Source organism: Lissotriton helveticus, chromosome 8 (assembly GCF_964261635.1).
Source record: "Lissotriton helveticus chromosome 8, aLisHel1.1, whole genome shotgun sequence".
Taxonomy (NCBI): Eukaryota; Metazoa; Chordata; class Amphibia; order Caudata; family Salamandridae; genus Lissotriton; species Lissotriton helveticus.
In genome coordinates this window covers 720,792,330-720,806,838 of record NC_136069.1, presented here as the reverse complement: position 1 = coordinate 720,806,838, position 14,509 = coordinate 720,792,330, and the positions used below count along the sequence as shown (strand labels likewise).

Below are 14,509 nucleotides of genomic sequence, written 5' to 3'. Positions count from 1 at the left end.
CATCATTTATTCAACCAGTAGTCTGCATGTCAGCACTTATTAAAATTCGGAAAACAAAGCTTACAGAACCAGAATCCAAATGTTTTATAATAAAACGCCTTTAAACCCCGTTTTTTAAACCACAGACAAAAATAGTGCAGCGCAGCGTGCGAGGAAAAGAAGGAAATGGCGCCCTTTGGAAATGAGAGTATTCAGGAAACACAAGAACTACAGTGTGGACGAGCATGTATGAGTCATCTTCTGTGAGCCTCGCCTGCTGCCTCTCCTCTCGTCATTTTACATTGAACGCGCTCACCGCTCAGACCATCTGGATTGCATTACACGGGCACTCTAACAGCTCCTAATTAAGATTAATAGTCTGCCGTGCGCGTTACCGCACAGAAAATGCCAACATGGCCGCCTAACATTACATATGCCCTATGGCATCAAGACTACTACAAAAACAGCACCCCGACGACCAATCACCATTCAGATAATAAAAAAAAGCTCGCGCACTAAGGAATGCTTCTTTCCCGAGCCCTAAAGAAACTTTTTTTTTTTCTTTAACAATAGGAGCTCGGAGCTCCGCCCCACTTCGTGGTGACGTAGGCCGAGCCCTAAAAATGGTCGTCTAGAAACTAGATTACATAGAAAGCCTACCGCTAGCAACTCTGTACTACATGCAGATAGTTTTCATCCACAACACCTGATACAGAGCATCCCCTACTGGGAGATGCTGCGACTTAACCGCATGCGCGCTAGCGGGTTTTCCCGCTGTGCGCTGATTTTTCAAAATCGCGCGGTTTGTGACAAAGCCAGCTCGTCATCCGCGTACCGCAGGTAACGCCCATGACGAGCTGGCTTTGTCATTAGCGCGGAGGGGGTTAAACAAATCTGTAGTTGTGAGGAGGACCTGGTAATAGCCCAACAAGCTAGCACCAACAGATTTTTAGCTAGGGGCTATTCAAGAAACTGCATCAACAATGCCATTAAGAAAAGTAATGCAGTCACAAGGGAGAGTCTCACTAACAAAACGTTTGAGACTGAAGGAAGCCAAACAGACAATTCTTCTACTTTTAGGTGTATTCTAAGATATAGCAAACAGGATAAAACAATCAGACAGATCATTAGAAAAAACTGTCCGCTCATCTTAGATTACCCCATTATTGGCCACCTCCTTCCCAAAAGAGCTGCCATCACATACACAAGGGCTACGTCAATGAAGGACGTCCTTGTCCACAAGAACCATTTTACCCAAACTAAAAGCACATGATTATCCCAAAGAAAGGGATTCTACCGCTGTAAAGTATGTAAGGCATGCCAATTTGGAATTAATAAGACTTCCTGTGACACTCCCTTCAGTGACCGTGAGAAGCCAATTGGGAAAGCCTTCACATTCAAATATGACCATGTTGTCTATGTGCTGGAGTGTCCATGTGCCCTACGATATGTAGGTAGCACTAGACTACAGGGGCACAAAAGGATACTCGAGCACATTAGAACCATTAAAAACAAAGACACTACATATCCAGTAGCGCAGCATTTTTAGGAAATGCATAACGCAGACCCCAAGGATCGTAAATATTTCATAATAGATGCAATCCTACCTTATAGAAGAGGGGAAGACAGAGAAAAGGAGCTTAGATGTCTGGAAACAAGGTATATTCTAGACCTCGACACAAAAGCGCCGGAAAGCCTCAACATTACAGAGGAACTTTACACTTGCCTCTAACAGTATTCTCTTGAGGTCCATATCTGAATTGCTATGAAATATTCTATATCATCGTGAATCTTTTCTATTAAATCAAAGGAATTTATTATTACCGCCCAATTCCCACTATTTAAAGATTTTACACACATTTTGTACACGGTTTTAGATGGGTTTTAAATTTTATACACAGTAAATTAAATTTGCCTATTTTGCACGGGATTTAGATATGTACCAATATTTTTATATTGGGTGCAAGGTTCACATGAAAGCATCTATTTTATTGACAGCACTGTACTATGTATTTGTTAGCAATGATATCAATATGGTATTTTTAACAATAATGAAGTTGTTGATAAGAAGGTCAAGAGGATAAACCCTCCCCCAATAAATTAGATATTGGGCTGGCGGTTAGTTACATATACAGTACCTGTGAATTCTTGGTTTGAAGAAAAAACGCATGGCTGTTTATGTGTGAAAATCAATTTGTAAATGGCATTTAATTGGTATTTAAACCTGGATGTACGACTTACAATTTATACTTGTGTCTGTGTCTGTTTCTAATTGAGAAAACTGGAGTTGGAGTTCATATATATATGTACAACTTACAATTTATACTTGCATTTAAACTGGTATTTAAACCTGAATGTATGACCTTTGAATTATATTTCAAATTACCAACAGACAGTATGTCTTTTATTTTTATGATTTTCCTTGCACAATCACTGGCACTGGTCACTTTAAAAATAGAAAAAGAAAACAGTTAAAAAAATGTATAAAAACCAACCATGTACCTTTAATTGCATCATGTGATCAAGACTCTTCGGAGTCGAAACGCGTCATGCTGCTGGTGCTTGTTTAATAAAATAAAAAATCGAAATCTGCACCTATTAGTGGTCCGTGCTCCTGTTCTTGCTCCCGGGAGATCGAGGAGAGGTGGAGTGCTGCTATATATATATATATATATATATAAACAAAAAGTGGTTCTGTCGGGTTTGACCCAATTGCTTTGCAATGCACCTGATGTCGCACAACTATGAAAAATATAACTTTCCCATGAGTATCTCAACCACCTGAATAGAACAGACAATAAAGGTCATGACTCAAGAGTAGTAACTACTGTTTATGTCATATCCGAATTAAAATATTCTTCAATATTTACACATGTAGTAGATTACGGCTGTCAAAATACAATACAATACATACATAAAATGTGAAGTATGTGACAGTTGTGCTCTGTGCTCAATGAGTGTACAGTATATACAGAGTGATCAGGGTTTATATACATTGGAGGTGGGAGGAAACATGAAGGTTTAGCCAGACAAGTAGGTTAGACAAAAGACTCTGTAGGTACATCTGTTTCCCTGGGTACGCAGAGCCTTGGTCAGTCTTGGCCTTATGCAATTGTCGACGTTTCAACCCATGGTGTGCTCCGTTAGGTAGTCACGTGGGTCTTCATCAGGACGGGGGAGGGTTGTAAAAAGACAGCCTATGGATAGGAGACTGGCGGTATTAAGGCATGTGGCCTAGTAATTTGAAGGGAGATACATGATACTTTGGAAGTGTGGGGGACTCACCCTCTGGCAGCCAGACAGCGTCGTGGCTGGAGTGGCAGGCGACTGTCGGTAGAATCAGTGGGGGCCTTGGCGTAGTGATTTCTACAAAGATAAACATGATGCAGTCAGTGCTGTGGGGAAAACCCGAGATAACTTCAGAGGTAGGTCCTGCGTCTGGATACCATGTGTGTGACCATGGCCGAGGTTGTATGCGAAGTAACCGGCTAACGGTGTGGTGAAGGGCGTGATGCCTAGTGCTTGTGTTAAGTGAGAAACAGAGCGCGACTGGATACAATGGGCCCGCTGGCTGTGTGCAGTGTGATTGTAGTCCTGTTGTGCCTACTGGCCTAAGCAGTGCCTGGAGCCAGGTACTGGTGACCGGAAGCACGGGTCGCCCGATGGTTTAGAATGGTCGAAGAAAAACATCCCAAGTGCTCAAACATGGGCAAGGCTGAGTGCATTATGCTCAGCTGCAATGAGTGCACATGATTCTCAATATGGTGAACATTATAAATGAAGACCATGGTGCAGGTCGTGTCTAGAGCCATTGTCTGGGCGCGACAGGTGAAACATTGTGTAGTTCACGGATGTCGTAGGTACTACGGTCTTAATAACGTGGTGCAGTCTAGTTACATGTCAGGCAAGTATGATCGTGTTGATTAAGGGTGGGTCGATGCAAGTCGAAATGATCCAATTCGTGAGTGTCTAATTTCGTGAGCGCAAACATGGAATATGCGGTTTAAGGTTAGCCACAGTTATGGCCTAGCATGGCTCGCGAAGCCGCTAAGGGCTGGTGCTGTCTAATTCGTGAGCGCAAATATGGAATATGCGGTTAAAATTAGCTACAGTATCTTTCTAGTGTGGCTCGCGAAGACGCTAAGTACTGGTGATCATGAACTTAGAAACCCGTGCCGGGTGCTCTGTCTCAAACAAATGGCAGGCGCTAACCTAAGTAAGTAGAATTGTGCGGGACATGCAGGCATCAGTCCTGTATGGTCGCTGCATCAAGTCAGTGAGTTTCCAAACGGTGGGGAGACTCTTATGTGTGATCTAGCACGTTAGCGTGCACTCCTCGCCAGAGCGGTTGCTAGGGAACCGAAGAGAGGGGGTTGGAGCGATTGCCGAGAGGGCAGATCAATCCAGTTGACTGATGGATTCTGATGCCTAGTGCATGGCAGTAGATGTTGATTGACATGTGCGGTATTAAAACAATTGAGTACTGGAGTGTGGATCAGGAGCTGGCTCCTCGGGTACCACAATGCTTATTACTAGCGATCACAAAAGACAATTAAACTTGCATCATATCTACAATATTAAATGCATGAAAACCTAGCAAATAGCCACTGGTTACTAGCGATAGCGAACATCAAAGGTTCCACTGGTTACTAGCGGTAGTCAAAGTGTATGTAATTATGTGATATTTACAGTAAAAAGGGTTGAGTACTGACATGTACCAATAGCATCTGCATATGCTGTATCTAATCGATCCTTAACTCTAATGCCTACTCGTAGGTGTGAAGTCATTCATAACGTCGTGACATTTACACCGTTTAATAACAATTGAGTACTAGTAACAAACACATATAATCTTAAGTATTGGCGAGTACATGAAAACTAGTGATTGCCCAAAGGTCACTAGCAGCAGTCAAAACACGTGTAATATTAACAGCACAATGAAGTCATGTACATTAGTTGTTCCATCATAATGGGTATACAAAGCATATGTGAAAAGGGTGATGCAGGGGCCATTGTGTTGTGTTCTAAGTGGGGTGGGGTCAACCTGGTTATAATTGGCCCATCTGTCTTACAGTCTCTTCGTGTTCATTGAGAACATTAGTCAATGAATTAAAGGAGTGAATACATCTGCACTCCTTGTAGCCCCCTCGATGGTTAGAGGACACGGTTTGCATGAACCACATTTGTAGTGCCCAGTTATTGGTGGGAACCCCAGTTGGCTCCTCAAGTCAGGTACCTTGGGTGGCTCCAGGTAAGCTTTGACAACATTGTCTCTGATATTTCTTCCTCACTTGAAGGCAAACAGGGGATTCTCATTGACATTCAGCTCGTTGGCGACCAAGTTCCAGTATTTCTTGATAATCTTCTTTATGCTATTGCTTTTGGTGTTGAACGTGGTCACACAGACAATGCTCTCAGTCTTTTTTTCTTTGGGTTGCAGCAATTCATCACAGGGACAATACCACGCACGCTTTTTGGCACGCTTCAGCTGGCCAATTGGATACCCCCGCTCTTTAAGGCGTTTTGTGAGGATCTCCGTTTCCTTAAAGTAGTCATTCCTGCGTATACAGTTCCTCCTAAGTCTAAGGTATTTTCCATAGGGTAAGTTGTCCCTTAGGTTGCAAGGGTGATGTGATTCATATTTCAGAAGTGTGTTTCTTTCTGTGGGTTTACGGTAGAGTTCACCGTACAATAGACCTTCGTCGACTCGGAAAGTCAGGTCCAGAAAGTCCAGAGCTTTATCATTGTAGGTCATGGTGAACTGAATGTCTCTTGTTCTATGATTGAGCCATTATTCAAATTCTTTGAGCTCATCCTTAGTTCCTGACCAAATCATTATCACGTCATCTATGTAACGTTTCCATGGGGTTATGGATTCGATGAACGGATTGTCATGGCTGTACAGATGTTCTTCCTTGTAGTTGTCCATGAAGATGTTATCCAGGCTCGGTACATATGTGGCACCCATTGCCACGCCTTTGCACTGGAAGTAGAACTGTTTTTTTTAAAATGAAGTAATTCTTCTTCATTGCAGTTTCAAGCATGGTCGTCAGGAAATCAGTTGGGATCCAATGTGGTCTAGGACGCTTGTCCAGTGTAGATTGTACTACTTCCAGGGCCTTAGCCTGTGGGATTGATGTATAAAGTGAGGAGATGTCCAGTGTCACAAGTAGTTGTCTTTGGGTATCACACTCCTGGCCTTCCAACAACTGGATAATGTGCGTTGTATCCCTCACGTAAGATTTCGTCTCCATGACCCAGGGTTGTAGGAAATGGTCGATAAATTGGTTGAGGGGCTCAAGAACCGACCCACACGGGCGTGGTTTCAGCGCCGACCGGGATGGCCGCGTGAGCGAGTTGCTCCGCGCCGTGTCCCGTCTTTCCTCCTGCTAAACATCGCCCCGTGTCGCCTGGCGGCTGGAATCGTGGTCCGGAGGGGCCGCTGACCTGCTGGGGAGCGTTTGACCCCGGTCGGAACCCTGGCTGGTGAGCGCGGGAGGACCTAGTGATCGGCTCGACCTGGCGGGCAGACAAAGGAAAGATGGCGGCGCCGACTGCGTGAAAGCTCCGGGAGCGGAGCAGTGAGGGGTACCGGAGCAGCTGCAGGCCCCTGCGGGGCCCTCGTGCGGCGGCGAGCAGAGCGGTGGGCCATAGAAGCGGGCCCCGAGTTGCGGAGGAGGTCGGTGGGGATTTACCGGCGAGAGTGGCGCCCCTCCCCCACCTGGTCCCTAGGATGGCAGGAGAGCGGAGCCTGGAATTGTGCTGTGCCGGCGGAGGCACTGCTGGACTGTGAGGCCGCCCACCCACTGGCTGGACCGCAGCAGGGGCCGACGGGACACGGAGGTGTGCGGTGGGCTGGTGGAGCACTGGGGGGGCGGCTGCCCAAGGCGCCTGAGCATCCCGGGACGCGGGCAGACAAGGAGGTGGCCGTCGGCCCGGTCCGTGGCGGGGGACCCGCCCGGTGGAGGGTAAGGATACGCCGGGCTGACAGCGTGGTGCTGGGCCCCACCGCGCATGGTGCATCACGGGGGCCAGTGTTGCCAGGGGCAGTGCGTTCAGCTTGCCCAGGAACTCGGCTGATTCACTGGCCACCTCTTCAGTGGAGCTTGCTCCCCCTGGCCCTGGTGGGCCTAGCAGGCGTTCTCTGAGTGACTGTGGGGCAGCACGGAGTGCATTCCGGACTGGATATTGTCGGAGGACCGTGAGGGGGGTACGGCTGGCGCAGCGGGTTCCCGCTTGACCTGGGGATTGGTGAGCCGCGCTAGTTGGGATACTCCGCTGGGCGTTTCTGGTGGGCCTGGCCATTGTCCGAGGGGGCTGCTCGAGTAGCTGAATACCTGCACGCAAGATGGCCACGCTGGGAAATGGCGACGCCGAACCGCCTGAAAGGGGAGGCCGGAGGCCGGAGGACGTGAATGGCGGTTTCCCAACGGAGCCCTCAACCCAGGAACAGAGGTTAAACCTCCGCCTTGATGCAATCTTGGCCGCGATCACTGCTACGAAGGATGAGCTGCACCAGGATATTGCGCAGGTGGCGTCCGGGCTCGGCCTGCTGAGGGCGGACCACGCCAAGCTCTCTGACCGTGTGAAGTCCAACGAACAACTGCTCCAGGAGCTGAAACCGGCGGTGGTCACGGCGGAGCATAAACTTGAGGACGTTATCCATCGACTGGCGATTCTGGAGCGTCGAGCAGAGGACGCGGAAGGTCGCAACCGCCGGAACAACGTGAGGGTGGTGGGGCTTCCGGAGAAAATTGAGAAGGGTGATGCGGTGGCCTACTTGGAGGACTGGTTCCGCACAGTGGTGGCGCCGGAGGGCCTATCCCCCTTCTTCTCCCTGGAAAGAGCGCATAGGGTGCCCGCGAAGCCTCCCCTGGAGGGCCGACCGCCCCGGCCGATGGTGGCCAGACTGCTGCACTATAAGGATCGGGATCTGCTGATCCAAAAGGCTAGAGATCGGGGGCCCTTCCAAGTAGACAACAGCAAGGTGACAATATTTCTGGACTATACGCAGGAGGTGCAGCGGAGCAGGGCCTCCTTTCTGTCGGTGAAGAAAGAGCTGAGAGAGGAGGGAATTCAATACTCCTTGCTTTTTCCAGCCAAGCTGCGGATCATCGTTGATGACAGGACTCACTTTTTCCAAACACCCGATGAGGCTTGGTCCTGGCTGGAACTGTATCGGGCAGGGACGGATCGAGCACACAGGCCCGCCAGGGATCGAGAGCAACCGGTCAGGAAGTCGCAGCGCATCCGCTCCCGGAATAGGCGCCAACGGGCCGAGCGAGAGGCGCAAATGCTGGCCGATAGACGGAGTGCGTTGGAGGCCACGGCGAACATCACGGGCTCGCAGCTGGAGGACGCCTCCAGGGGCTCGGCTTCGGACGGTGAAGGTGAGAAGACTGGCGATGAGGACTCGGAGGTGGGGGGAGCGCTAGGGCCGGAGGTAACCCCACAAACGTCGGATGGTATCTTTAATGGGTGAAGCCTGTGGCCGCTGAACTTTTTGTAAGGCCTGGACGCTCCTGACTTCTATTGGACTGCCAGGTATGGGGCTGCATCAGCAGTACGGGGCTATGGGCGCGGGGTGGTTGCTCTGTCGTCCAGGTTCGGGGCTCCATAGTCCCCATCAGACCCTTAAGGTCTTCTGTGGTGTCGACCACAGATTAGTGTGATGTGTTGGGTGTTTGCGGTTTGGAACGGGGCTGAAGCTGGGTTACTAGGCCCTGTCCTGGGGAGGGGGAGGGTGGGAGTTGCGGGGTATGTTTTGAAGGGGTTGTACAATTGCTGCGATGCGGGTCACATTTATTGGCGTGCGCCACTGTTGGGATTGATGCTCTATGGGGACGTTACCTAATTTGAAATGTGTCACATGGAATGTCCGGGGTATTCGAACTATGGTTAAGCGCCACAAGGTACATGCCTACTTGGTGAGGCGGGGCGTTCACATAGCAATGCTTCAAGAAACTCACTTGACACAGCAGGAATGTGGGGCATTACAGAGGAGGTGGCGGGGTCAGGTGTTTGGCACGACTTACTCAGCGTTTGCCAGGGGGGTGTTAATATGGATCAGAGCGGGCACGCCATTCCAAGTCACGAGTCAGAAGATAGATCCGGAGGGTCGTTATGTAGTGGTGGAGGGACGGCTGTGTGGAAGGGAAGTAGTGCTGTGTAACATCTATGCCCCCAACGCTGAGCAGGCACATTTCTTTGAGGGTTTATCGCGCTCACTGGCGTATTATTTGGCAGGCCCTATCCTGCTGGCGGGGAATTTTAACTCCATTTCGGATGTGCTGTTGGACAGGTCGCACCCGCCTTTGGTAGACTCCCCAGTGCGCAGACTTGCGACCCATAGACGGGACTGGCAGGAGAGGTGGGGCTTGGTGGATGTATGGAGGGCGCAGCACCCCGAAACTCGAGATTACTCCTACTTCTCAGCGCTGCATGATCTGCATGTTCGATTGGATTCGGTGCTGTGTTGTGAGTCTCTGGCGAAGGTGGTGATGCACACTGAGTACTTGTCTCGAACCATCTCGGACCATAACCCACTGCTGATTTCTGTGCAATGGCAGCTGGCGAGATCGGCGGTCCCCACATGGAGACTTCGTCCGGAGACGCTGGACGACCCGGCGTTCTGTGACACGGTCCGACAAGGCATAGACGACTACTTCACGATCAATGCTGGGTCGACAGCGACCAGAGCGAATGAATGGGATGCGATGAAAGTGGTGGTGAGGGGGATATGCATGGGCCGGTTTCTGACTGTGAGAGGAACAGTGCTGAATGACCTCGCGAAGGCGGAGGAAGTGCTGAGAGGGGTGGAAAGGCAGCGACTGGAGAAGCCGGAGCTGCAGGACAGCCTGTTGCGTGCTAAGGAGGCGGTGGCGACTGAGACGGAGAGATTGCGGTGCTATGATTATAAGTTGTATGCGGTGAAAGTGCATGAGGAGCGTGATAAAGTGGGTACGCTCCTTGCGAAGCTGGCTGATCCGAACCCTAGAGGTTGTCCGGTTTTGAGTGTGCGACAGGAGGATGGGGTTGTGGTTTGCTCGCAGTCAGCGGTCCTGGGGCGCTTTCAATCCTACTACACGGGTCTGTATGCCAGCCACCTCGAAGTGGAAGCCACGGACATTGGCGATTATTTAGATCAGATCCCTTTGCCGGTATTAGATGAGGAGGAGGCCCGGGATCTGGGGAGCCCTGTCACCCTGGCCGAAATCAGAGGGGCGATTAGCCATATGGCGCGGAACAAAACCCCTGGGGTAGATGGGTTGCCGATCGAGTTCTACGCCAAATTTATGGAAGTGCTGGCGCCCAGACTGCAGGATGTGTATGCCGAGGCGAAACAATTGGGGCGGTTGCCTGACTCTATGACGGAGGCGCTGGTTGTGCCCCTGCTGAAACCGGGCAGAGATGCTTTAGATGTCTCTTCTTTTCGTCCGTTGTCTATGCTGACTGTGGATTATAAGATTTTGAGCCGAATCCTGGCCACCCGGCTCCTGCCGCTGATGACCTCTTTGGTGCATAGGGATCAAGCGGGATTCATCCCCTCTAGGAGCACTTCGATGAATATCCGTCGGCTGATTGGGGTCATTGATAGTGCTGCCTTGGCGGATCCAGGCCCGGTGGTGCTGACGGTTGATATTGAGAAAGCCTTTGATAGTTTGGAATGGGATTTTTTAGATGGCGTGCTGTTGAAGTTCGGGGTTGGGGAGGGGTTCCGGGGCTGGACGAGAGTGCTCTATTCATCGGCTAAGGCGCGGGTGCGGCTGGGGACATTGGTCTCCTCGGTTTATCCGGTCTGTAGGGGCACGAGGCAGGGCTGCTCGCTATCCCCTCTGCTCTTTGCTCTAGCAATGGAACCATTAGCGGCGCAGGCAAGGTCGGGTGTTGTTTTCGACGGAATTGCGCAGGGACTTGACTCGCATTATATATCGTTGTACGCCGACGACTTGTTACTGTACCTGGCGGATGCTGGAAGGGCTCTAGAAGGCGCGGTGGATATGTTGGGCAGGTTCGGGAGGCTTTCAGGCCTCAGGGTGAACTGGACTAAGACTTGTGTGTTTCCGCTGCGGAAGACCACGCTCTGCCCGCAGCTCACGAGGCCGGTAGTGTGGGAACCCTCTTGTTTTACTTACTTAGGAGTGCGCATCTACCATGACACGGCGGACCTCCTTGAGGGGAATGTGGGGCGCTGTATTAGGGCGCTGAGAGGCAGTATGGACTTCTGGGCCTTTCTTCCGCTGTCTGTACTGGGCCGAGTGGCGCTGTTGAAAATGGTGGCACTCCCGAGACTCCTCTATTATTTTAGAACGCTGCCGATGTGGATCCCGCAGGGTATCTTTAGGGAGCTGAAGACGTTGGTGACTGGCTTTCTCTGGGGCCACGGTCGCAGACGGGTGGCATTGACCACCCTGCTGAGACCCAAGTGTGAGGGGGGGATGGCTGTCCCCGACTATGAGTTGTACTATCTGGCAGCGCAGCTCCAGGTCCTGACGCAGAACGTGGCCAGGGAATTCAGGGGGCCCGAGGATGGCCGGGGGGTCGGCGCTCAGAGGCATGTCTTGTCGTCTATTGTGATGCAACAGAGACTGGCCAGTAGGGACATCACGATGGAGGAATGGACACTCAGATTGTGTTGGAACAGGTACCTGAAGAGGGCTGGGAAGCGCCGGCCGTACGCCCCGGAGATTCCGTTGGGTATGCTCACTGCCTTACCGCACGGAGGTGATTGGTCCCAATTATTAGAGTGGGAGGACCTGGGCTTGCAGATGGTAGGAGACCTCTATGTGGACGGGACGCTGGCCCCGTTCCAGACCTTGCATGAGCAATTCGGCCTGCCGAGTGGTACCTTCTTGCTGCATGCGGCGGTTGTCGCGGCTCTGCGGAAGCATTGGGGGGGCGGATTGGCTAAACCGGAGGTGACGGCGGTATGCCAATATGTGGTGATGGCAGCGGGCACCGTCAAGGCGGTGACCTGCCTGTAACAATAGGATGTTAAACAAAGGTCTGGCCCCGTTGGTCGAGTTGAAGTCGCGCTGGGAGGCCAGCATTGGTAGGCAAATCCCGGACTCTGTATGGGGTCAGGTGCTACACAGGGCCTGGAAAGGGACAAGGAATGCGAGATTCCAACAGGTGCATTATTTTGTGCTTCATAGGGCGTATTTGACCCCGGAGAGGTTACGTCGTCACTTCCAAGTGCTTGATGCCATGTGCCCGCGATGTTTAGAACCTGAGGCGGATCTTGACCACATGCTGTGGGGTTGCCCGAAACTGGGGGACTACTGGTCTGAGGTGGGGGACCTCTTGAATGCTGTCACGGATCGGGAGGTGGACTTTGATATGGCCACATGCCTGCTTCTTTGGTTCCCGCATACCAAAAAGACCAAGGTTACGAGTCAATTCATTGGGTTGGGACGGATACTGGCACAGCGAGAAATCACTTGGCATTGGAAGTCTAAAGAGGGGCCGTCTGTACGGAGGTGGAGGAATGAATTGGTGAAGTGGTCGAGCTGTGAGAGTGTGTCACGAATGCGCCAGGCGACTAGAACGGGTAATGAGAAGAGCTTGGACCTGGCACGGTCATGGGAGCTGGTGGTGCAGGCATTAAGGGACCACCTGACTGAAGGCGAAGACACTGATCAGTTATGAGCAGGGATTCCGTGTGACTACTTGTTTGTTACAACTTCCTGGTAGTTGTCACCCTAGAGCAGGAGGGGGATGGTGGTACCCGCATTAGCAGCAATTGAGGGGGAGGGTTCAGAGTAGGAGTCGTTGAAGGGGGTGGTTTGCCGGCCAGCGGCGACCTCCCGGAACCGGATGGCCCAGGAAGGTAGTCGTGTTGATTTTGTGATATGACATTGGAGTGGCCTAGGATTGGATGGAGAGGGTGGGTTGGTTGTTCTGGGATAAAAGCAGAAACGAAGTGCTACACTTGACCTGTGTCCCGAATAGGGCACGCACCGAGGTACCTCCAGTGAACTGACTCATTGACGCGCCGCCCAGCCTCCGGGATGTGGGCTAATTGGCTGTGTATTGTATTACTATCGTACTGTATGCTGGGTACCGTTGGTGTATGGGTTGGCTTGTTGGATGTGTTTCTTCCTGATTCTGCAATAAAAATATATAAAAAAAAAAATAAAAAAAAGAACCGACCCACACCCGGATACGATAGGCCTCCCTGGTGGCTTCTCCAATTGCTTGTGCACCTTGGGGGGAGGGGTATATATCGTTGGGATTCTTGGGTTCTTTTTATTCAAGAAGTCTCTCTCCGATTGGCTCAAGAAGCCGTTCCTAAGTCCGTCTTCTGTAAGCTGCTCGATACGGTACTTAATCTCCGTCGTGGGATCTCTTGGTTTGGGGAGATAACTTTCCTGTACTCCCAGTTGTTGTTCAATTTCGTCTACATAGTCCGTGGTGTTCTGCACCACCACCGCCCCACCTTTATCCGCAGCCTTGATGATAATGGCGTTATTTTTGCGTAGAGTTGTCAAGGCCAGCTTTTCTTTTTTGCTGCTGTTGTGTCTTATGTATTGACGGTAATCCAACAGCTCCATAGTTTCCTGGAGGACAACCTGTTCAAAGACCAGTATTCTTTGGCTCATCAGGTATGTTCCTGGTGTAAAGGTGGAAGCAGGTCTGAACGGCGTTGTGGTCGTCGTCGGGTTGTAAATGTTTTTATGAAAGTAGTATTTCAGTCTGATCTTTCTGAAAAATGTTTGCATCTCCAGTTTGAAGATAAAGGAATCTGGTGACGTCCTTGGGACAAAGGACAACCCTCTGCTCAGTAACTCCTTTTTAGCCCGTGACATGTTGAAGCTTGAGAGGTTGATGATGGGGTCCAGGGCTACAGGTAAGGGTGTTCCTATGGTTAAGTCTTGCACACCCTGAGGTACGATCAAAGCGCCTTCTGTGTGGTACTGCTTGATGTATTAGGTGCATCCGTGATGTTGTTGTTGTCCAATGGCTGGTGGATGACAAGGGCCCCTGCCACATTCAGGTCACCTTTACTGGTCTGGTGGGCATGTTCTGGCTGAGACTTGTGGGAAATCACAACGGTAGATATTCGTGCTGTCACCATCTGTATGACTTCCTGCATGTAGAGATTTCTCCGTGTGTTTCTGAGGGGAAGAATCTCACCCGGGGGTTGCCTCGTTGTATATTCCTGCCCTTGTTCCATCCTCTTGGTCGGTCCCAGTTCTGTTCTGAGCCACCACCACTGTTTGTTTGGCGGTAGCCTTCCCCTAAAAAAAAGCTGGTCTTGGTTGCCCTGGCGGCTCGTAGATGGTCTTTCAGAGTCGGAGTTGAAGCTGCTGCCAAAGGAGGAGTCCGAGAAGGTGTTGAACCTCCGTGGGCCTTGTCTTCTTCTATTGGTATAGAAACCCTGGCTTTCTTGCTGGTAGTATTCGTCAGCCAGATAGGGATAAGTGAGTTTTTTATCATAATTCCTTATGTCCTTGCTTAACTTATTAAATTTTTTGTTTAAGGTTATTGTATTAAACTAAGTCAGTGTTTTCTCGACTCGTTCTAGTGC

At 50.6% G+C, this 14,509-nt stretch overlaps 1 protein-coding gene across 1 annotated transcript in view; it reads right to left on the bottom strand.

The window, feature by feature from the left end:
- Positions 1 to 5,770: 5,770 nt before the first annotated feature.
- The window catches only part of LOC144773794 (uncharacterized), a 49,387-nt gene continuing 40,648 nt past the window's right edge, over positions 5,771 to 14,509 (bottom strand). The window contains exons 2-3 of the mRNA XM_078658900.1: positions 13,146 to 13,822; positions 5,771 to 5,962 (exon numbers count right to left, since the gene is read on the bottom strand). Of these exons, the coding sequence (XP_078515026.1) occupies positions 5,771 to 5,962; positions 13,146 to 13,822 (869 nt within the window). The remainder of the gene's footprint in view (positions 5,963 to 13,145; positions 13,823 to 14,509) is intronic.